Source organism: Saimiri boliviensis, chromosome 8 (genome assembly GCF_048565385.1).
Source record: "Saimiri boliviensis isolate mSaiBol1 chromosome 8, mSaiBol1.pri, whole genome shotgun sequence".
Classification (NCBI taxonomy): Eukaryota; Metazoa; Chordata; class Mammalia; order Primates; family Cebidae; genus Saimiri; species Saimiri boliviensis.
In genome coordinates, this window is record NC_133456.1 from 62,442,378 (window position 1) to 62,466,153 (window position 23,776).

Here is a 23,776-nt window from a genome sequence, read left to right on the forward strand (position 1 = left end):
GTGGATCACTTGAGGTCAGGAGTTTGAGACCAGTCTGGCCAATATGGTAAAACCCCATCTCTAATTAAAAAGAGAAAGACAGAGAAAGAGAAAGAGAGTGACAGAGAGACAGAGAGACAGAGAGAGAGAGAGAGAGAGAGAGAGAGAGAGAGAGAAAGTAGATATGACCAAAAGGACATGTACAAATGAATGGCTCTTGGAAATCTGAAACATGATGGAAGAAATGAAGAACTTAATAGTAAGAACTAAGCCGGGCGCGGTGGCTCACGCCTGTAATCCCAGCACTCTGGGAGGCTGAGGCGGGTGGATCACGAGGTCAAGAGATCAAGACCATCCTGGTCAACATGGTGAAGCCCCGTCTCTACTAAAAATACAAAACATTAGCTGGGCATGGTGGCACGTGCCTGTAATCCCAGCTACTCAGGAGGCTGAGGCAGGAGAATTGCCTGAACCCAGGAGGCGGAGGTTGCAGTGAGCCGAGATCGTGCCATTGCACTCCAGCCTGGGTAACAAGAGCGAAACTCCGTCTCAAAAAAAAAAAAAAAAAAAAAAAAGTAAGAACTACAGGCAACACTGAAGTATATTTTGTTTGATAGGGCTGCCATAACAAGTGTGAAAAAAAATGTTTAGGCAAATTAAATTTAATGGAGTTTAACTGAGTAAAGAACAATTTGAAAATTGGGCGGCTCCTTGAACCAGAACACATTCAGAGAGACTCCGGGGCTGCCACATGGTAGGATAATATTTATGGACAGAAAAAGGAAAGAGAGGTACAGGAAACGGAAGTGAGGCACAGTATTGGCTGCAGCTGGGTGTTTGCCTTATTTGAACATGGTTTGAACAGCTGGTAGCCTGTGATTGGCCAAAACTCTGTGATTGGTACAAGAGTGGGTTACAGTCTGTTTCCACATCCCATGGGGTTACAATTCACTGTGTGCAGAGAAACCTTTAGGATGAACGTAAAATATGTAAGGAGGCAGCTTTAGGCTAAAGTTGAGGCTCAACTTAATAGAAGGTACCACCAACTGGGTGGTTTAAACAACAGAAATGTATCATCTCACTTTTCTTTTTTTTTTCTTTTTTTTTTTTTTTTTTTTGAGACGGAGTTTCGCTCTTGTTACCCAGGCTGGAGTGCAATGGCGCGATCTCGGCTCACCGCAACCTCCGCCTCCTGGGCTCAGGCAATTCTCCTGCCTCAGCCTCCTGAGTAGCTGGGATTACAGGCACGCACCACCATGCCCAGCTAATGTTTTGTATTTTTAGTAGAGACGGGGTTTCACCATGTTGACCAGGATGGTCTCGATCTCTTGACCTCGTGATCCACCCGCCTCGGCCTCCCAAAGTGCTGGGATTACAGGCTTGAGCCACCGCGCCCGGCCCATCATCTCACTTTTCTAAAGCCTAGAAATGAAAATCGGCAGTGTTGGCTCCTCCTGGGGGCTGTGACAGCCAATCTGTGCCCTGCCGCTCTCTTAGCTCCTGGTGGGTTGCTGGAACTCTTTAGCATTCCTTGGCTTATAGATTTATTGCCAGATCTATCTTTATACAGTGTTCTCCCTGTATGTGTGTCTCTGTATCCAAATTTTCCCTTTGTATAAGGATACAGTCATATTGGATTAGGAACCTGCCCTAATGATCTCGTCTCAACCTGATCATCTGCAAAGATCCTATTTCCAAATAAGGTCACATTCATAGGCAATGGGGGTTAGGGCCTCAACATCTTCCATGGAGACACAATTCAACCCATAACATGAGGAAATCTCCATCCAAGAAGAACAAAATCATAAACAGATACATACACAAGACAACACAAGACAGAAATTGCAAGAAAATAAGAGGAGATATAATATCTGAATAGCTGGAGGGCTAGGAAGAAAACGGGTAAAAAGTGGAGAAAAGAAAGTCATCAGTGAAATATTTCAAGGAAATTTCCCAGCACTGAAGGACTGAAAGGGCCCATTGGGTATTTGGCACAGAGGTGAAAATAGCCCCACACCAAAGAGCACAATCATGAAACCTCAGTATACTGAAGACACAGAGAAGATTCTATAAGTTTCCAGAGAGAAAACAATCCCCATGCACAGAGTCGGGAATCAGCAGGCTTTGAGTTTCTCATCAATGTCACCAGCTGTGAGGAAGGAAAACCACTTCCTCCTGGGAGATGATGCCAGTCAAGCTATCAGTCAAGTGTAAAGGAAGAATAAAGACATCATTAGTCTTGAAAGGTCGCAAAGAATGTACCTCCTACACACACATCCTTTCTCAGGAAGCTACTGCACGATGAGCTCCACCAAAATGAGGGAGTAAGCAAAGAAGGAGAAAGATGGGGCCTGCAGGAAGCACAAGAGACAGTAATTAAAAGAAGGAAGGGAGGCCCAGGATGACAGTCAAGGAGATCCCACTGTGAGAGCAGGGCCCCAGCCCGGATGGAAGCAGGTCAGGAGGCTCTGATCTGGAAAACACGTCTCCAAGAAGCTGAAACTGCTGTAATACCTGAAGCCAGTGAATCTGCTCAGAAGCAATGAGACTACTGGATGAATGTGATGGGAGTCTCTACCGTGGCCCACCCCATGCATTTTCTGCCCTTCTTTGGCTGGCAGCCTCCAGGAGGCTGTCTCTGCGGATTGAACCTCCTGGTTCCCTCACCTGTATTGGGTTTGGCTAATGGGAGGCACTGGGAAGAAGTTCAAGTGCCTCCACCTGGTTTTGCTTTTCTTCCAATTTTAACAAAATGGCAAGAGTGAAAAGCCAGGTTTTTCTGTTCAGCGTTGTCTCCTTGGCCGCAGAGGGTCGAGTAGAGTGAAACAGAGGAAGCTGGGTTGGGTTTAATTCCTTCTTATTTTTGGTCAACTTCTGTTTGTGTTCTTGTATCCCAATAACATGGTGTGGTAGATCGATCAATGCTCAGAATGTGTATTTCCTCTCTCTCTGACACCCTTCTCGTGGGATGATTATACATCCCAATCTTCCGTGGTCAGGAGTGATCATGTACTTCTTAGGCTAGTAAAATGTGAGCAAAACTGATGCACGTCACCTCTAAACAGAGGCTAAAGAGCCAGTGCATCGTTTGCTTTCCCTCCTGCCTCAAGGTTGACAATAATATCCCAAAGAGAGGCTGCTCCATCAACTTGGGTTCCAGAGTAATACACAGAGACACTGGTATGGGTGAGAAACAAGACTTTGTTGCTGTTAAGACTTGAAGAATTGAGGTCATTTGTTACAGCAGCAAAACAGTGTCTCAGATGATGGATTCAGGTGGGCATATCTTCCAATTTAAGCAGCCCAACATTGCCCCATTAACTTATGTGGCCATCACATTCTCTGCATTATACCGATTCTTTTTCAAGGAGGAAGCCATTTAGAGGAAGAGAAGTGAGAGCCATACCAAGATTATCTGGATTCTTTTAGCTTGCAGTAGCACTTCCATTTAAGACCACGGAACCATTCTAGACTCTAATAAAAATTAGAAACCTAACCAGGTGCAGTGGCTCATGTCTGTAATCTCAGCACTCTGGGAGACCAAGGCAGGCAGATCACTTGAAGTCAGGAGTTTGAAACAGCCTGGCCAATATGGTGAAACCCAGTCTCTACTAAAAATACAAAAATTAGCCAGGCGTGGTGGCGGGCGCCTGTAGTCCCAGCTATGTGGGAGGCTGAGGCAGGAGAATCTCTTGAACCCAGGAGGCAGAGGTTGCACTAAGACAACAACATGTCACTGCACTCCAGCCCGGGCAACGGAGATACTCTGTCTCAAAAAATAATAATAATAATAATAATGAACCCTGCCTCCAGTAAAAATGCAATTTGCTAACACACACACACACACACACACACACACACAATTTTTGTGAAAATTTTCAAGAAGGAACTCATGTTACAGACCTTCTGAAGCCATCCAAGAATCCCTCATTTAAGATCTAACTTCAGTCTCATCTTCAAAACCTCCCAGCAGCAGAGACCAAGTCGGCTAGCTGAAACCTAACATAGAACTTAAGACAATTTCCGCTTGAAAACAGGGACTGTATTATTCATCTCTGGATCAATATGGTAATTAGTACAAAGCAGGCAGTCAAGAAATATATATTGGATTAATTAAACACAGCCCTATGACAAAAGGTATTACTATGACCTGGTTGTATAGAAAAAATCCTCGAGGTCATCTAGTTATTAAGTGATAGGCGGATTTGGACCCCAAATCCACTGACCTTATACCCTTGCATTGTCCATAGTTCCAAGCTACTCAAACCCAGGGCTACAGGAGGCTTTAGAAGGAATGTGGCTCATTTTTTTTTTTGGTGGGAGGGGAGCATCAGTTTTACTAGAAATGTTTTAAATCAGTTAATATTAATTTCATCTGCATATAACAAAAATAAAACTCAAAAGTAATTGTGGCGTAGATCAAAGAGAAGTTTACTTACGTCATTTATAAGAGGTCAAACACCAGACGGGGCTGACGTGAACAGCAACTCCATGGGTTCATCTTGGACCCGGGCTTCGGTCGTTCAGCTCTTGCCATCCTTAGAATGTGGCTTCCAACCTTAATGTTCCCCTCCTGGTCTAAGATGACTGGTAGAGTTCCAGGCATCACATTCAAGTTCCACGCGGAAAGCCAGAGGATGCTTGTCCCTCCACTTCCACCTCCGTTACTCGAGAACACTTCCTAGAAGGGACACGTGGCACTTCAGCTTGCTTCCCATTGGCTAGAATATGGTCACATGGCCGTGCTTAGCTACAAGGGAGGCTGGGAAGTGCTGTCTTCAGCCTAGAAGGCCATCAGCCCAGCTAAATCACTGGGATTCCATTATGAGACACAAAGGGAAGAATGAAGATTGAGAAGCAATTCAGATTTTCTAACATGTAGTAATCGAGAGATGTCATTATTTTTATATTCATGTACAGCCCTTCTCGTCAGACGAATCTGGTTTTCTGCCTGGCTGTGCACTAAGAGAAAAGCAGCCAAGCGGAGGCATACAAAACTCAGAGAATAAAATGTCGTACCTTTCAGATGACAGTGGAAGGCTGACCACAATCTCAGCTCCTCCAGAAGGGCCTGCTGTTGCTTGGGATGCAAACTCCCAGCAGGTGGCCCTGGAATGGGAGCACCTATTCTCCAAGAGGACTGTGAGATAGGGCAGGCAGGAGCTGGAGAAGGGGTTGAGGTTATTGATCAGGTGACCAGGTCACTATCTTGCAACTACGTCCTTTGATGCAAACAGCAGCAGAGGCCAGGCATGATGGCTCACGCCTATAATCCCAGCACTTTGGGAGGCCAAGGCGGGTGGATTACCTGAGGTCACGAGTTTGAGACCAGCCTGGCCGACATGGTGAAATCCTGTCTCTACTAAAAATAAAAAAAAATTAGCAGGGCACAGCGGCTCACGCCTGTAATCCCCACTGCTCAGGAGCCTGAGGCAGGAGAATCGTTTGAAGCCAGGAGGTGGAGGTTGCAGTGAGCCGAGATCGTGCCGTTGCACTCCAGTCTGGGCAACAAGAATGTCTAAAAAACAAACAAAAAGCAGCAGCAGAATTGATGCTGGTGTTCCATTGGCTTCTTGGGGTGCTGGGGTGATTGATTCTCATACTTTTTAGCGGCCTTCAGGAGTATGTGTGAGACAGCCACTGGCTCCATCTGCCAACTGCCAGAGACTAGCAAATGCACAGGGAATGTGAAACAAACAAAAACCCTGCACATGGGAACTCATACTTTGTCAAATATATACCTCTCACTCCTCCTGACCCTCCCCAAACTAGGCACCTGTGGGAGTGGGAGGTAGGAAGGTAGCAGGCTTTGTCAAACTTTCCCGCCAAAGCACCATCAGGGCAGAAGAGTATACTAAGAGCAGGAAATTTCTGAGGTCTTGCCTTTTGTTCTTAGAATACATGTTGAATTTGCATTTCACCAAACTCCATACTTTGGCTAGTGATATCGTCTACTGAGCTCCTGCCATGTGCCAGGTGGTGTGCTACCTTTCCTTTCTTCCCCCTGGGAGGGCCAGCCTTTTCCAGGAAGGCAAGGGTAGGCACTGATGAGGGAATTACCCCGGTGCAGTCAGAGCAAGTCCCAAGGCTGGGTTCACCAAGTCCCAGCACACCTTCTGGCAGTGGAGTCTATTAAGCAAAATCTTCAGATGTCTGGGTCGTGGGGCAGCCGGGGATTTTCGAAAGCACTGAAGTGAATGGTCACGTCAAGAGGCTGCCAGCCTCTCACCTGCTGTCAGGAAGAAAGGCTGCTGGTGTCCAGGGAGTCAAGAACGACTCACTTAAGCAGGAGTGTGACTAAGATGAGAGCAGATTCAAGAGTGCTACTGACAGCCAGAGTACACTGTTAGATCTCTCCCAGAAAACGATGGACGAGAAACCCACAAGGCGGGGAGTGCGGCTCCCTGCCACGGTGTGCTGGGCCAGGCTGTGCTGTTGGCATGCAGATGCTCTAGGAGCATTTTCTGGTCTGCGATTAGGATGCCAGAACCCTCCCTCTTCTGCGGTTGGGACTGTATTATCGGCTCTGAGTGGTCCTATCTGTAACCATTAGATACCTGAACATGAATGAGCAGTCACATTGTAAAGCTACAGAGGTTCCCAATGTGGCCCCTACGGTGGGAAATAGCAGGTTGCAGGACACCTGAGTTAGTACCCAGGTGGAGCAGGGAACTGTCATTTTCCGGGCATCTACCAGGAGCCAGGACCTCATCAGCTCACTCCATCCTTACAGCCGCCTTACTATTCTACAGAAAAAGACTAATAAGCACCACTTCCACTCACATGTGTCTCCATTTCCAGTTCGCTCAGTCTCATCTGGGCCTAAGCTCCCACTTGGAATTGATCAACCTCTGCAGAAGGGGGGCGAGCCCTGCCTCTGCTCGGCAGCCCACCAAAGCTGTTCCCAACTTGCCGGCCAGCACAGGCCACAGGCGACACCACAACACAGTCAACTCATTAACAGCACTAGAGGCTGCTGACTGTTCCAAGACGAATGGAAGCCGCCCGCAATTCTCTCTCCTATTCCCCTGTTTAATTGCTGTCTTCCCATGCATTGTCAGGATGATTTCTACAAGCAGGAGTTCCTTGGAACTTCACGGTATAATTTATTAGAGGTTCTTGCCTCTTGGGAATGCCTTGAATTCACACATTTTCTAGATTGCTATAATTCCAACCAATAAGATAACTCTACTGGAGACTTCTCCAAACAGGTACAAATTCCTTTTAATGCGAAGAGGCAATGAATACAATTTATAAATCTGCCTGGCTCCCAGACACAGAGCTCTCCTCATTCTGGAGCTGCTGTGATGGCTGAATTACTCAGCTGAAAAAATGATTCTCATCTAGAATTCACTCCGTGAGTGTGTTTGTGTCGGATCTAGGGGTTTGGAGCTCAAACTTCTCTGTGCAAGAAGCCTGTTGCATTTATGTACCAATTTTTAAAAAGCCATTCTCAAGAAGATATACGTGTGTGTACGCATATGTGTATTTACGCGCAACCCAGCAACTAACGTTTAGTAAGCTTCTACTGCGTGCTTACGGCAGGTACAGTGCACATCCCTACTTCTCCCACCAACTTTCACCCTTTGCCTTTTCAATAGCAACAGGACAGTAAACTCATTTTTAAAAAATCAAATGTTTAATGATGAAAAGCCATATTCATTATAACACTGTAGATACAGCAACATCAAGCAGGTGTCAAAAATCCTACTGGACTTTATTTACATGCAGGCTTTAACCAACTTTGCTCTTTGCTTTAGGACGGGAAAATTCATTAATTAAAACTTGAAAACACAATAAAACAATCACAAAACAAACTCTCGTCATTTCTGGTGTTATCAGTGAAGCATCAGAATGAAAGTTCGGAAAAAAGCTTTGGCTCCCCATAATAAAAAACATGGTAACACACAACCCACCTCTGGGGGCACTGCGCCATGACTTCTTGGAGCAGAGAACACAGCAGGAGCACGTACATTTCTAATCCCTATTTGAAAATGGAAGGCAATAGCCTGGTCAGTTGACTTGCCCAAGGTCACCAAGGCAGTCAGAGGTAAGAGTCTGGCCTCGTTCTGCTGTTTCTAGGAATCATATCCGTGTGGTGTTCTGCTCTGTTATTTGAGAGTCAGGGGTTGACAGAACCAGTGGGACAGCTTGGGCAGGTACGTTCCGGTCTGGTCTGTAGGTTAAGATACCAGCAGGCCTTCAGGTCTGGGGTTCAGGGCTGCATTTAAAGTTACAGTGCTCAGCACCGGTCCCCCTAAGAATCCTCTGGTCGGGCCCTATTCTGAACAGGAAGTTGAACTCTTTTTTAGAGTTGGATGTTGGATATTTGATTTTCTTCCTCTGGACTCCTCCAAGCCTCTCAGCTGACATTCTTGGATTCACATGATTCCACAATAGAAGCATTGATTCAAAACTGCCTGCAGGGTTTCCCAGTTGTTTGAGGTGGGTTTTGTTTGGGAAGAAATGGCACACGGTTGCACCTCAGGAAGACATGTGAATGATCTCCGATGAGGATTCTGAGTCTAGATTCAGCTGGAAAGCAGCACTGTGACTGATTAGTGATGTCTGGCACAAGCTGGAGGCGGGTAGGAGAACAGTTGGGATCAGTGTCACTTACTCTAGGTCTAGGACAAGAGCACCTGCAGGAATGGGCCAGTTTCAGCCTGTGCCCTTCCCTCCACAAATTATTCCCTGTCATTATAACCAGCACTGCGCTGATGCACATTTGGGACTATATCAATGCTTAGGGACTGGATGCCTTATAGGGAGCCCCCACCCGGCCTTGTGGTTAATCGCTGGAGAGAGGCACTATCAGGCAGAATGTAACACCTGCGTATCTCCCTTCACTCCCCAGGCTTCCAGACACGGCCTAGGATCCCGTCTCTGAAAATCAGAGCCCTCCCCGCAGTATCTAGTTGTCCATTTCCATTGTGCGTTCCTGACAGCAGCTCTAAAGACAGGCCATGGGCTTCTCTCAGTGGTTAGCAAACAGAACCTCCTCAGGAGTTTTGATCCTAACACAAAGATGGCTCTAACCTTCCTTGCTACAGTTTGAAGGGTTAGGAGTGGCCTTCCAGAACCGCTGGGAGGTCAAGGGCATGATAGAGCAAGGGCCTCCGGGACATCCCTCCTGTTCTTTCACTGCCCCAAGCAGACTCTGGCTGGTTTCCATTTCCATGCTGCATGGCTATGAAATCAGAGAGCACAAGCCTGGGCACTCGCTGGCTGAAGTCACCACTCTACCCTCCATCAAGAATAATTCAGGAAGAGCCGCTTGCACGATCCTGCTACACTCTAGCCATGGGATTCTGGGCAGTCAGTGTACCGTAATGCTAGAATTTGGCTGAGAACTAGAGAAAAGCCTTTTGCCTCCTTTTCCTCACAACTGGGAAAGACACAGCTCTTCCTTGGGCTTCCCCTGCAAAGGCCAAGCACTTGCTTTGGCCCACACCTCGTATTGGGAGGCAGCTCCCATCCTCCTGCAAAGGATGGTACCTGTGCCACCAACAGTGGTGGCCCCTCACACCGAACTCCTCAGGCACAAAAGCAGGGGCATGAAGTTAACAGATTGCATGTCTGTATTCAAAATGGCCTGTGGAAAACGTCAGAGGCCTCATCCAAACCCTGTCCTTCAACCCTTCCAGATAGTTTCCAAGCCTTCTGAGGGGCCAAACTTGGATCATGTTCGGTACTGAAAGCCGAGGACGAAGCAGAACGGAACTTGCTGTTTTCTTTTGCCAGAACAGACCCATTTTCAAGTCAACATCTTGCACTATTTACACTCTCTTCCTTCCAGCACTGGTTCAGGTGCAGACCCAGGCCAAAACAATCCGGTATAGATCCTGATGTGTTTTAAGTGGTTTCTTAATTCTTTGGAATAGATTGTTATGCCTCAGCAGCAGGCGGGAGTGTCGCTAGCATGGGGCAGTATAAGTGAGCTTCACTTGTGTGGCTTTTAGGTTTAATAACACACTTTGTTTACATCTCTGAGACCGGGCTGACCTAGCTGCAGTTGGCCAGAAGCACGGGTTGTCTTTTGAGGATTTTCCATCCTCAATTAGCATTTGTAGCATCATCTCCATTTTCTTTCTTTAATTCCATTTCCTACCTTTGGGTCACTGCAACCTATCTCAAAGGTTACACTTAGGAGACAGTTCATTTTTTTCCAAATTTTGGTGGTTCTTTTGCTCAGTTAGGTTTTCTTTTGCATCTCTGAGGCATGTACTTAGAGCTACTTCAGCTTCTCATAAACAAGTTCTAAAACACAAAGTAAGCTTCCTGCTCACACTGGAAATATTCCACAGGTTAAAAACTATTCTAAAGGCTAAAACCTACACACACAAAAATAAAGATTTCCAATGTAAATTTTACTATTTTATTTGTGAAAAAACTACAAGCAGAATTCATAAATAGACATTTCTATTTAAAGCAGGAAAATGATAAAGTGGCTTCTAATAACATAGTCGTGCACATGCCAGTAACAGGAATATATTAACATCTTTTATTTGCTAGACAAAGAGCAGTGTCCAATATAAATTTCCCCCAAAACATTTAAGACCTGTGAATTTTTGACCAGTTCACAAAACCACCAACTGACACTTTAGCATGAAGAAAAAAACAAACCTAACAGACTGTCAGCTCTAAAGACATTACAGAGCAGAAACTTCCAAAAGCGTTATACAAGCTGTCTTTCTGGGCAAATGAAAAATATAGCTCGTATAATACATTAACAAAAATTCACAAGATTGTTTTGACATACTTAACAAGCATTCTCTATTTGTCTCCAACAAACAAAGCTAAGGAAATAATGTAACCATCTTTACACAGTAAATTAAGGTTACAAGTCATACACAAGAACAGAACTGCTTGCGCATTAAAAACTGTTCAGCTCCATTGTCATACTCTAAATGTTGGCTCTTAAACCATTTTCGGTTACATACAAGCAAAGGTTATTATATATTCAGCAATTAATAAATTTTCAATAATTTAAGATACGGCAGCTTAAAAAAGTAGACTGAGAATGGTCTTGGTAAGGCAGGTGAAACATCTTAGTGGAACTAAACTCACAGAAGCTTCTGCCAATGTTTTTAAATATCCAGATTGAAACTGAAAGGTTTTGATTAGAATATTTTGTGGGTGTCAAGATGTCTTTAACTGCGTGACTCAAGCAGAGCAAGTCAGGTAAGCTCTGTGCGCGCACACACGCACGAGTGAGATTGCGTGGTATTAAAACAAATGGAAACTTGCAAGCATAACACTGTGCTTTTTGTTTGTTTAACCTGCTTTTTTCTGTGCCACTGAATACCAAGTATTTCTGGTCCTCTTTTCATATATATCTTTATAATCTACACTAGTGTTTTTACACGCTGCCTACTAATTGTAGGGCAAACTGCAGATACGTAAGTTACAGGAATTCCATTTCCAGAATACATGCCTGAGGGATGTCATCCATTTCCAAAATTAAGTCTACAGTACCTACTACCTCACTACCCCAACAGAATACCCCACAGCAGCTAAAGGGCTGGCCCTGTAATATCTGATTGCTTAGGTAACTCCCACTGTTAGCTGCAGTTTCTACAAAGATGGCAATTTCATGCCACTGGTACTAAAGCAGTCTTCCCCTTCCTTCACCCCTCCCTATTCTTTATCATGGAGGCAAAACTGAAAAACCGAAACATTGGCATGAATGAATTAGCAGCCTATGAGTAGCTGGTTAATCAGCTTTTTCCACTAATCTATGGGGTCCAATCACTTTACATGAAACTAGTTTTTGAAAAAGTACACAGTGTGTCTGAAGAAAGTGCATACCAACACTTACTGGTTCAAAAAGCAGTGCAACCTACATGAGTTTGGTGGCATTTAAGTGTTTTTTTAAAAAGTTAATTTAAAAAACAGCAATTCCTTAAACCTCTGGAAAATAAATATGGCTGACTAATTTACCCTCCCTGAGACCCTTAATAAAAGGAATATTAAAACTTTAGAAGGAATGTCTTTGCAATATCCCACTAATATTAAAATGTGGATTTAAAATTCATAGTCAAATCACTATGTATTATATATTCTGATGCTTACAGAAAGCATCTGATTTCCTTTGGTTCATTAATAAATACTTTAAAAATGTATTTAAAAAGATAAGCGTAACTTGCATCCCAGACACAAGCATTATTTTAAAAAGGGGGGAACATTGTCCATGCACTTGAGAATAGGACCACAGCAACGAATGGCACTGCTTTATCATCTAGACCTTTGAGAAAACGAGTTAAATTATGGTACATTAGTGGCTACAGAATAGTTTTAATGTAAATGTGAAAGGAACCTTTCCAGTTGGCTACTCAATTCAAGCTGTTAATTTTTTTATCTGTTGCCTCCACAGACAGAAATTACTTCTATTATTAAGCAAACCAGGTTTTTTAACACCAAAATGCGGTGTTTCATTACAAATTGGGCTGCCCTCCTGTGAGTCCCTAAAGGAAGGTCAAATAAAGAGAGGTAACCTCAAATTCTCATGCTTGAAATGTCTCTGAAGTACTACAAACTCTGTATCTAAAATGTAAAAGTCAAATAGAAGAGAGACCCCACATCCAAACAAAAGCAAAACAAATTTTTTAAAAATTATTTTAATAAGGACAAGGAGGTGGAATCGTATTAGTGATCGATTTTTTTTTTTTTTTTTTTTTTTTGGCAAGACAGTAAAAAGAGTGAAGAGAATGAAATAGAACAGTTTGCTCAAGTTATCATTATGTCCAGGAAGAAAAAAGGATTACATGCTGCTGGCAGCAAGTACGAGCTTTCCCTGCAATTCTGGCTGCAGGCGCGCAAGGCCTTCACCATTGGAGTTCCTACCACAGCAGGGGAATCGAGAAATGTCTCCAAACACTGAAAAGCTCCATGTCAGGACTGGACGTGTGGTTGATAACCTTTGTTCAGTAAAACAAATCATAGACGGTTTTGAGAAGGAAAAACAGAGAATGCTCACGACTCAATCAGTAGAGTGAAGGTTTATGAGATGAGGGGAGATGAGGCAAACAAATTTTAACGACAACCACCACCACTGCAACATCATGGGGAAAGCAGAAACAAGGGATTGCTTCCTGTATAGACCAAAAATACAGTTTACAGACTGTTTCAATCCTAAGACTAAGACAATTTCTAGATTTACCTCAGACATGAGTAGAGGTCTGGAAAATGGATGGAATTCGAGTTACAGAATACCATATTTTCATGAGTGCTTATGTAAGAACAGCAAATGATAACATGTAACCGTAATTTACACGAATACTTGGCATTCTGGAGCTAGTTTAGTTAGTTACTTTTGAATGATCAAAGCCCTCCCCAACTAACCACTTGTGATTTGTCAGTTATTCCATTGCAAATGCAGGCTATCTGGAGCAGTCTTCCAATTTGAGATCACATTGTCTAAAAAATATATTTTTTTATATCGTCCAGTACTCTTTAGACAGATGAGAGAGTCAAGTTCCCACGTGGATTGGAACATACTTTATGTAAGACTGATTTTAATTAAATTTCAGCACTTTCATAGAAGGGACTGTCCCAGATCTGTAACTGTTCAATGTTGTATTCACTTCACAGTGTATCAAGCACCAGCGTTGCCATGGATTGGTTTCAAATAACCCTTTATATATAATTTTATATTTATATATATATAGTTATATCAAAACTGATAGTACATAGTATAACTGGAAGAAAGAACTAAACTTAAAAGGATATGCTGAAAGGATGGAGTCTGTGAACACAATAAATAAAAGTTCCCTCCCCCTCCCAACCCTCCCCCCAACAAAACAAAAACAAAAAACCAGTTGTAATGTACATGGAAAATTGTGCACAGCAGATTTTTTTTTTTTTTTTTTTATAAAAAGTAGATTCAGGAGCACATCCAATTATAAATGATTGTTAGGAAAATCATATAAAACAATGGAATACATAAAAGTGTCAAGAGTAATCGTCAGGGTGCGAAATTCCTTGGTGGCCAGATGCCCATGGCAAGCAGAAATTATCCTGGCAGCATCACTAAGAGGTCGATGTCCACAGAAGATTCTCCAGGGATGCAAGCAGCATGGGCAGGTGGAGGATTTGAATTTCATACCCTGATTCATAGTTTTCACAATTCCATGTGCAATTTCAGAAAGATTCATCATTGACTGCTGACATGTCGCCCTTTGGCGTGGAGGAACGGGAGGAGCCCTTGTCTGTGCTCTCTGACCCCGAGCTGCTCTGGTTCTGCTGTTCTGACCCTGCACTGGAGGTCACTGTGGATGAGGATGTCGATGAGGAGCGAGTCTTTTCCTTAAAGTCTGTGATAATGACGGTGACGTTGCCCACAGTTACTGCCAACTGCTGTGCAGTGCTCCTGTCCACATTTTTCAGCCGGGGCCTAGAAGCAACACCACAGGGGAAAAGCCAATTAAGTAAGTTATGGATCAAAAACAGCTTCTGGCAGAATGTCATCAATATGCAAAAGGCTTCATGACACTGTGGCAATGAATCTGAACTGCCTACTGTACATGCCAAAGCCAACTACGAAGTGTGCTGCTCAGCTTTAGCAATCATCAAACAAGCACAGGTCGCAAAGCCTGGGACCACTGTAAAATTACTATTAATTTATCTGTCTCCTGTTCTGGCCACAGTATTTAAAAAGGGGGAAAGCCACCAACCCCACATCTAGCTCTTCACCTTCTTAGCCTACAAATCCAAGGCACAAAACCATGCTGAGTTCGTGATTATGATTAAATAAATCCGAGCAGTAATTTAGTATGTCATTCTAGTTTCCAAGTACCTTGAGGTGTGATTCGTTTCGCTGGTCTTTGTTGTAGCATTTGCAGACTGTATGCTGTTTGCTTCACTAGGAGGATCTTTAAGAATGTCAGACTTTGGTCTACATGAGGAGATACAAAAACAAAAACAAAAACAAACAGGCAGTTAGAAGATATCTGGAATTCACCTGCAAAGTAATAACCTGTACTTAGTTAACCAGAAACTTACTTTGTTTTCTTGTTGGTATTTTTCTTGGTAACGCTAGGACTAATTTCCTTGTCTTTCTCAGGTTTCTCTTTGTCCTGCTTTTCGACCTTCTCCTTCTTCTCCTTTTTAGGAGGTGGTGGGGTGGCGTACTGTTGTGCCACTTGTTGTGCCACCAGCTGAGAATTGATCCGAGGTTTTCTAAAATGTTCAAAAATATATAAATATCACTATTTGCTTTATAAATTTTTAAAAACATTTTTATCTGGTCTCAATTCCTTAGGTATTTTATTACTGGTATCTGCCAACTCAAAATGCAAATATATGGTACATGTATGTCAACATTATTTTGTATGGATTATTTAGTAGGGATACTAAACTTTCCCTTTTTCAAAGGAAATGATACATTCCCATGTGAGAACACTAACATGCACATCCCTGTGCTGTAAAATAGTCTTTGAGCCAATAAAACATGACAAGTGTTTCTAAGAGTGCTGAGAACACTACTTCTTTCAAGCCATCAAGATTATACTGACTGACAGCTTTCAAATACTCCTGCTGCAGAGGGTTAATCTCATTTTATTAAATGGACACTGGTAATCCGTTGAAAAGAGAATGAAATTAGAAGTGTGACATTCACTCCTCAATCTAATTATTCCAACTTGTTCTGCTCCCCTGCAGCTCTGTGATTGGCACAGACAACACATATAGAGCAATAAACGTAACTGGTTCATATTAGCTCCCAAGGGAGTGAAGACTGAACGTCACTGTAAAAAAAAATCTTACACAAGTGACACATTCATTGTGCCATAAACCATTATGTCTGTGCCAATCTCCAACTGACACTGGCTCTTAGCACTATTGTTCACAAATTCTAAGTGGTGCCAAACACTTTCACAATGTATGACCATTCACAGCCCTAAAAGAGAAAGGGAGAAAGGAATGCCTATGCTTTATTTCTACATAATATTCATTCTCCAAGACATTCTCATCTAGATAGACATTTACAATATAATAAACTCTCCAAGTTTAAGATGGAAAACAAATATACAAATGGTTCATTAACAAAGTAAAACAACTGGCTGCCAGAATGTAAGAGATCCCTCTTTAGATCCGACAGCTCCCTCTCCAATTCCTCAGGATGGAGAAACACAGACTGGAGAAAAATAACTGGACAGACCAAGTATGACTCATCAATGGGAGTGTCAGTGGTGGAGAATTAGAAAACAAAAATCGAAAAACAAAACCCAAAACAAAGCTACTGCATTCTTATCTAATGCCTTTTTTTTTTTTTTTTTGAGATGGAGTCTCACTGTGTTGCCCAGGCTGGAGTACAGTGGCACAATCTCGGCTCACTACAACCTCCACACCTTCCAGGTTTGAGCAATTCTTCTGACTCAGTCTCCCAAGTAGCTTGGCTGGATTACAGGTGCCCGTCACCATGCCTGGCTAATTTTTCTACTTTTAGTAAAGACGGGGTTTCACCATGTTGGCCAGGCTGATCTCTAACTCCCGACCCACCTGCCTAAGCCTCCCAAAGTGCTGATAATACAGGCGTGAGCCACCACACCCAGCAAATGTTGCTATTCTTTTTTTTTTTTTTTTTTTTTTTTTTTTTTGAGACGGAGTTTCACTCTCCTTACCCAGGCTGGAGTGCAATGGCACAATCTCTGCTCACCGCAACCTCCGCCTCCTGGGCTCAGGCAATTCTCCTGCCTCAGCCTCCTGAGTAGCTGGGATTACAGGCACGTGCCACCATGCCCAGCTAATTTTTTGCACTTTTAGTAGAGACGGGGTTTCACCATGTTGACCAGGACGGTCTTGATCTCTTGACCTCGTGATCCACCCGCCTCAGCCTCCCAAAGTGCTGGGATTACAGGCTTGAGCCACCGCGCCCGGCTAAATGTTGCTATTCTTTACCAGAAAACAAAATGGCTCCCTAAGCTAAGTGTGGTTACTGGAGCACCTCTTGGGCAGTGGATGTGATAGAGATGACAGGAGAGGTGGGGACAGAAGTGGGGACAGGAGAGGTGGGGATGCAGGAGAGGTAGGGACAGATCCTTATGCCATGACAGCATCACAGTTAACCTGAGCATTGAAGGAACTAGGTATATTCTGCGTGTTTCAGTACTGGCTGTGGCTTTGCAAGAAAACCTTGAAAAAAACATGCAAGCTCAGAGCAAGTCAGCCATTGGCCTCTAGTAATACAAGCTTTGTCATGGGATGATGTATCATAAAACTTTTCATTACCTGAGCCTGGATCACAAGTAACAAGGGATTCAAACACATGTGAAAGCACCCTGGAGAAAGGGCATGTACTTAATCTAAGCCCCTCTCCCCTAAGAAACACACAGGACCCCCTAAATGAAAGCTGACTTTCCCTTTTACACAGATTCTAATAGCAGCAGCAGCTATTCTAACACATTTTACTCCATTTAAAGAGGAAATATGACTGTGTTAATACTTCAAAAGATAAGAAACGCTACGAAACACTGCACATGCACTCACTGAGGACACAGATCAGCTGTCTACAGGGATTACCGGTTTCAATTAGAGCTAAAATAAACCACCATACATTAACAAATATTCAGATGTTTTAAAAAAAAAAAAAAGCCAGAGTTAATAATATGAATAAACTATCAGAATCTACATCCTAATGAAAAATTTCAGTTCAGCCAATATGGTACTTTACGCCAAAGAAATTTGAAAGAACAAGAGAGGATACCTGAACACCAATTAAGAGTATCCTAAACACAGAGAGAATCAAAGGTAAACCAGGTGCTTGGCCCCAGAGAAATCTCAGCCTAATCACTGGGTCCACCCAATCTGAGATGGAGGAGTCTACCTTACTCCAAGACAACCTATGAAGTTGTCACTTACCATGCTACACCGTAACTGCCAATCAACTGTGTACTACTCCATGACAAAGACCACATCTTAATCATCATTGTCAGTATGGCATTAAGCAGTTAGGTACTCAATGAAATTATCTACTAGATGAATAAACGAACACTGCAGAGAAACACAAAGTAGGCTTCAAACTTAATTCCACAGGTTGTGGAATTAAGACAATAAACCCATCCATCTCAAACAAAAGATACTTTACAATTAACATAGTTCCTTACAACTTAAAAAATGTCTTCATCAAATCAGCTTATATTGAGCCCTTGAGTTCTTTGTATGCTGCTTTTATGATCCCCCTAACCCTTCCTTGCCTTGGCAATTTATTAGTCAAGAATTAACGACTTGAAGAATTTAACAACTCTGGGTAGGTCTCTCCACTGAGTGCACTCTTTATCAGGATTCTTTATGATAGGTCATATTATGATATTGCAATTAAAAGCCTTCTCATACAACCTGTTTTCATGTCTTTACATCCAGAAGGTCATATACATGTACACTGTACAGACATACAGATGTGCACTGGGATGGCTAGAACAGATTTTACCTCACTCCAATAATGACTGAATTTTTATACTACTGATGTCCCAAAATGCATACATCCCATCTTGGAACCTACCAAAGTATACACCTCAGCTGTTATTCTGTAACACATGCTGACTAAAACATTCAAAAAACAAAACAGGAATGGTAGTAAAATCCAACTGCAGGAAACTAGGTGGGCCACGTGTGAAAATTCTTTATAAACTGCACATAACTTTTTTTCTTTGCAAGAGTACCCTGTTAAAGCCACACTGAGGTTAATCTTTGTTTTGTAAACAACAAAGTTGTAAATTACCAAATTGCAAATATGTTTGTGGAATACAATCCATTTGAGTTGAGCGACATATATATTTGAGCATCAGAGTTGTTTTATCCCAATGGCACTGTCCAGTAAACACTACTGATCTCTGGCTTTGATGATTAATAAAATTTGGTTTTTGTTCACTTAACCCATACACTCTGTTCCACTGTATTTTTTATATACCAAGGAACCTATATGATCTCATGACTTGACTGAAGCCAACCATCATTATAATATGGATAATTAAAAACTCAACTGTCACTTTACCAGGATCAGACATTGCAGGACATTATTAATTTCCCTCTGCTTCCCAAACAGTATCACTTTTTGCAATTATTTTGTCTTTTAAATAGTACTTTCCTCTTTCGTGTAAACATTTGTCTTCTATTTCTCAGATCCTCTGGCCCATCTGCAAGGAGCTACTAAGTGACCTGAAGGGGGTCTTGGTCCCATTCTAGGTTACTCATTAGGAAACTAAAAATTTCCCTCAAATTTGATCCTACTAAAATTTCAAAACTCAAGTCATCCCTTTCTCCCTGATCTTTCCTTCCGTCATCTTGACAGGTAATAGGGAAACACTGTAGTATAAAGGAAGAGTCGAGACTTTGGAGTTAAGACAGAGTTTGGATTTTATCCAGACCTGCTCCTGAGCTTAGATAAATTACATGAAATGAGAATGAGGCCACACCTAACTTCACAAGGCTGAGGTCAGGATGAAATGAGGATGAAATTAGGTACCATTCACTTAACTCTTGCAACAGGACATGTAAATAGACATTCCACAAAAGTAATTCCCTGTAAAAATAATACATTCCAAAGCACTACTTTTCCAGCCGTAGATGTGTCTGCCACCCGTCTTCAGATACTGGAAGGCAAGTGGAAAGATTTACAAGTGAAAGAAGCTGGTAAGTCTGCCCTGGGAAATGGTTCTAGAGACATAAATCCTTCGCATATGTTAGCATCCTAAAGTTAATTATGCTGTCTAACAGCAACAGCAGCACGAAGGAGCCTCACCAACATGCTGCCAGTTTTTCTGCACATTTCAGAGAGAATTTTGGTTTTGCAGAAATCCCTTTTAAGAGGATGCCTTTAGGGAAGGCCACTGAACTTCAATTGTACAATATCCATACATGGGTGTGACACAATCTCTCACCAGATACAGCTTGGTTAGATACAACTGGCTCCAACGCAAGTAACAAGTATCTTTACCTTCATAAACAGCAGACTCTGAAACGTTCTACTTCACCTTAAATTCTCATTTTGGATATTCAAATGTCTCTTATGCCCTGAAAACAGACTTCCCTGCTTGATCACCAATAAGTGAAAGCACTATTAACTTTTCTGTAACTCAGGAACATATATTCAATAAAGAAGAAGAGCTACAAGTGGTTCTGATTCTGAAAACAAAAGACCCATTTTATAAACCAATCTGGCAGCAACAGTTAGTTATCTCAGCCCAGTGGGTCGCAAAATGTTGATCCAGAGACTCTTGGGTGTCCCCAGGACCTTTTCAGGAGGTTCTACAAGTCAAAACTATTTCCATAATAATTTTAAAACATTACTTGCCTTTTTACTCAAGAGTTTACAGTGGAGCTTTCAAAAGTAATGGCATGTGACATCATTGGTCTGAGAGCTTGTGTATCTTCACATTTAAAACATTTCTAAGTTTTAATTTCTGATATGGAAAGTATCTATACAAAAGCTCCTTGGGGTCATTAATACTCTTCTGAAATATAAGAGATCCTCTGACTAAAACGCTTGCAAGCAGCCACCACAGCATCATGACAAATACTGGCCTGTGCAAGTCTGCTCCATCATGGGCAAAGAAAGAGACAATCTTGAGAAGGCAGCTTCTCAAGCTTAAATGTTTCCTAAACAAAACAAAGACAGAGAGAAAAAAAAGCAACACTGCCACCAATTGCAGGTCAAGAAAACATTTTGAAAAAAAATCTTAAACTTATTTAACACTAGAACAGCTTTCTTTCCAAAAGTGGGCTTCAAGTATTTACAGCATAGACTATAAATCTGGTTTCCTTACATTTTCTCTCTCCTGTGGTGCCTGTACCGAATTTTATTTGTGGTTATTCAAATATTTTAAGTGGACATCCCATAATAAATAGGCCCTTTAGCTCTCCTTCAGCACTTCTCCAAAGAACATGACCATTGACAAACAATGTGTTAGTTTACTGTATCACCTAAAGAAAAACATCTCCTAAATTGTTTTGAAAATACTTTTGCTTGATGATGGCTACATTTTCTTTTTGATACCTTCACTCCTATTTTCAACATAAACTTTCTCCTATGGTAAAAGACTTTTTTTGTTGGCTGATGATCGGGTCTGAGTAGTGCTACAGGATCACTGTCCCACTGGAGGCAGTGTGAGCACCAAAGCAGCTGCTGGTACTGTAACTCCAGGCAAGGCAGGTAGAGGCAAACCCCTCCTCACCTGCCTCCCTGGAAGGAGCAAAGCCTACGCAGACATCCAACCCTACTCTCTGGGTCAGAGATGTAACATTTCTTGTGCTATTTCCTCTCTCATCTCAACTCTACCTGGCATTTTGGCTTATGCCATCCCCTCTCCCATTCCTTATACCATCTCCTCTCCATCTCAGTTTCACATTTAGCATTCTGACTGACGTTTTCAAACTCAGGCAACAGACTTCTCCCAGTGCCTACTACATGTAGAGGCACGGTGCTGTGCATTCTGGACGTGTGTTGATACACGCTCATTTTCCAAGGGGCCGATTAGATATAAAACAAGAGATTCCAATGGCCTAGACCTCTGGTGAGGTCTTAACATTGTCTTACATGGGGTCTTGCCCTGTGACACAAGCTAGGACATAGGCTTTTAGTGGAAGAGATGTCTAACCCCCGCCCCCACCTTTTTGCTTTTATATTATCTTGGAACCCTAAGTCTGTGATTTTGGATGAGTTAGATAATCTCTTCAAACTTCAATTTCTTTGTTGAGAAAAAGATTAAAGTGATCTCTAAGGTTCCTTTAGCTCAGACACTTAGTATTGAGTATTTAATAAAGACAACTAAATAAAAGTATTTGTTCTTGAGGTGCAGGCAAGTTTGCAGTTTATGTTCTCAGTAACTCATTCAAGTCAGAAATAAACATCATACTTTTACAAACATTCTATAAACTACATACTGTTGGTTTAGTGACTCAGACATGACTGCTCCTTCCCCCCCACCAAAAAAGATACAAAAGTCCTTCTAAACCATGTCAATGATTAAGATGAATCCCAGAAACTAACAATCTCTAACCAAATGCTATTTTCAGATGCAAATAAACTTGACAAATCAAGTCTTTCTCCAAGAAACATTACACTAAAGCACTCCAATCTGCTCTGCAAATTACTTTAAAGCTGTCAAAGATCCTACTTATAATGCATTTAACAATTTTGAAATTACAGTTCGTGTCACAAACGTCCGTACTTGCAAAACACAAAATAATTAGTAATTCATCAAAGAAAAGCTATTAGATAAGTCACAGTCTAACAAATATTTAACTACTTGCCCTCCTCAGGTGTTAGTTTCCTCACCTATCAAATTAAGATTCTGACTAAACTAAGGTAAACTTTATAGTCTCCCTCAAATCTAACCTTTAAAACAAAAACTTAAGTAGTATAAAATAACAGCTCTGACAAATTCATTCATGGTCAAGTGATCTAATTACTGGTTATTAAAACTTCATTGGTTTTAATACTTTAAAACTTTATTACTGGTTATTAAAAATTACATTACTCAATATTAAAAACTTTCTTGAAGCCCATTATCACTTCAGAAGATTCTCAACACTTCACTGTCTTAATTGCAGTATTCACAATCTCAGCATTATTGATTATTTTGTGCCCCATACTTCTTTGTTGTGGGGGCGTGTGCTATGCATTGTCAAATGTTTAGCGGCCCACTAGATGCCAGCAGTACTACACTCTCTCAAGTTGTGACACCCAAATTTGCTTCTAAACATTGCAAAATGTTCCCTGGAAGAAAAAAAAACAAACACTCCCAGGTGAAAATCACTGGTCTACTGTCTAGCCTTAACTATAGGAATAGAATCATAAGGGAGCAGAAACATTTGCAAATATGGGAGGGCAATCTAGAACAAAGAGAACTTCTCTCCTAAGTTTTATCAGAAGATGTCTGCCCAAGACATCTGCAGTGTGTTCACTCTTCTGATCAGCAGGGGCTATAAGAGGGTAATGGTGAGAGGAATCTCAAGAATGCTGAGTACTGATACTATGTTATCTCTGTACTGAGATGTATGATCACTCTTCTCCTACCAAATGGAAAGACAATTTGAAGGTCTCTATACATTTACAACTCCGACAAAACCATCTATAACCTCAAATATTTCTGGTAATCATGGTCTTTTATTTCCAGTAAGGGTAGAAAATGGCTTTTGAGTAAGGGAAGAAAAGTTTAAGGGTGTCTTTATTTACTCGGCCAAAAAATCAGATGTGAATGAAGGTGAAGACTACTCTGCAATTACCAGTATCTATCACTTAGAGACACCAGCACAGAGTATGATAATTCCTTCAACTCCATAAATACGGTTTTGTTTTTCTGGGGGTTAGCAGGGACAGAGTGGCACAGGTAGATGATGAGAATTCATATTCCAATTTAAGTATTGATCTTTGAATTTTAAGTGTTGGCCATATTTTTTACATATGGATGAAATATTTCTCAGAATAACCAGAAAACAATTATTTGTATAAGAACAGAAACCTGAATAAAGAAGAGAATCTTTGAGGTTGTCAATAGCCATGGATTACATCCGAACATGCCCAAGCACGCACATTTTAGTGCCTAAGGAACTAATCAGGCAAGTATCAAAATCCACTCTAACTAAAAAAAAAAAAAACCATTTGTCAGAAAATCTTAACCAATTCTTTCATTCTGAACTCTGTTCATTTTGAAGGACCAGAGTGGTGTCTAGGACATTAACAAATATTTCTACATAAAAATTTAATTCTGCACAGCTCCCACTCACGATAAGTTTTCTTGCCTAAGCAAAATTCTCCAAAGAACTTTCCAAGCAAGCGCAGTGAAATTACGTTTTAAAA

At 41.8% G+C, this 23,776-nt stretch overlaps 1 protein-coding gene across 1 annotated transcript in view; it reads right to left on the reverse strand.

The window, feature by feature from the left end:
* Nucleotides 1-10,343: 10,343 nt before the first annotated feature.
* Nucleotides 10,344-23,776, reverse strand: part of RYBP (RING1 and YY1 binding protein) — a 76,125-nt gene continuing 62,692 nt past the window's right edge. The window contains exons 3-5 of the mRNA XM_039477429.2: nt 14,983-15,159; nt 14,777-14,875; nt 10,344-14,374 (exon numbers count right to left, since the gene is read on the reverse strand). Coding sequence (XP_039333363.1) covers nt 14,122-14,374; nt 14,777-14,875; nt 14,983-15,159 — 529 coding nt within the window. The 3' untranslated portion in view covers nt 10,344-14,121. The remainder of the gene's footprint in view (nt 14,375-14,776; nt 14,876-14,982; nt 15,160-23,776) is intronic.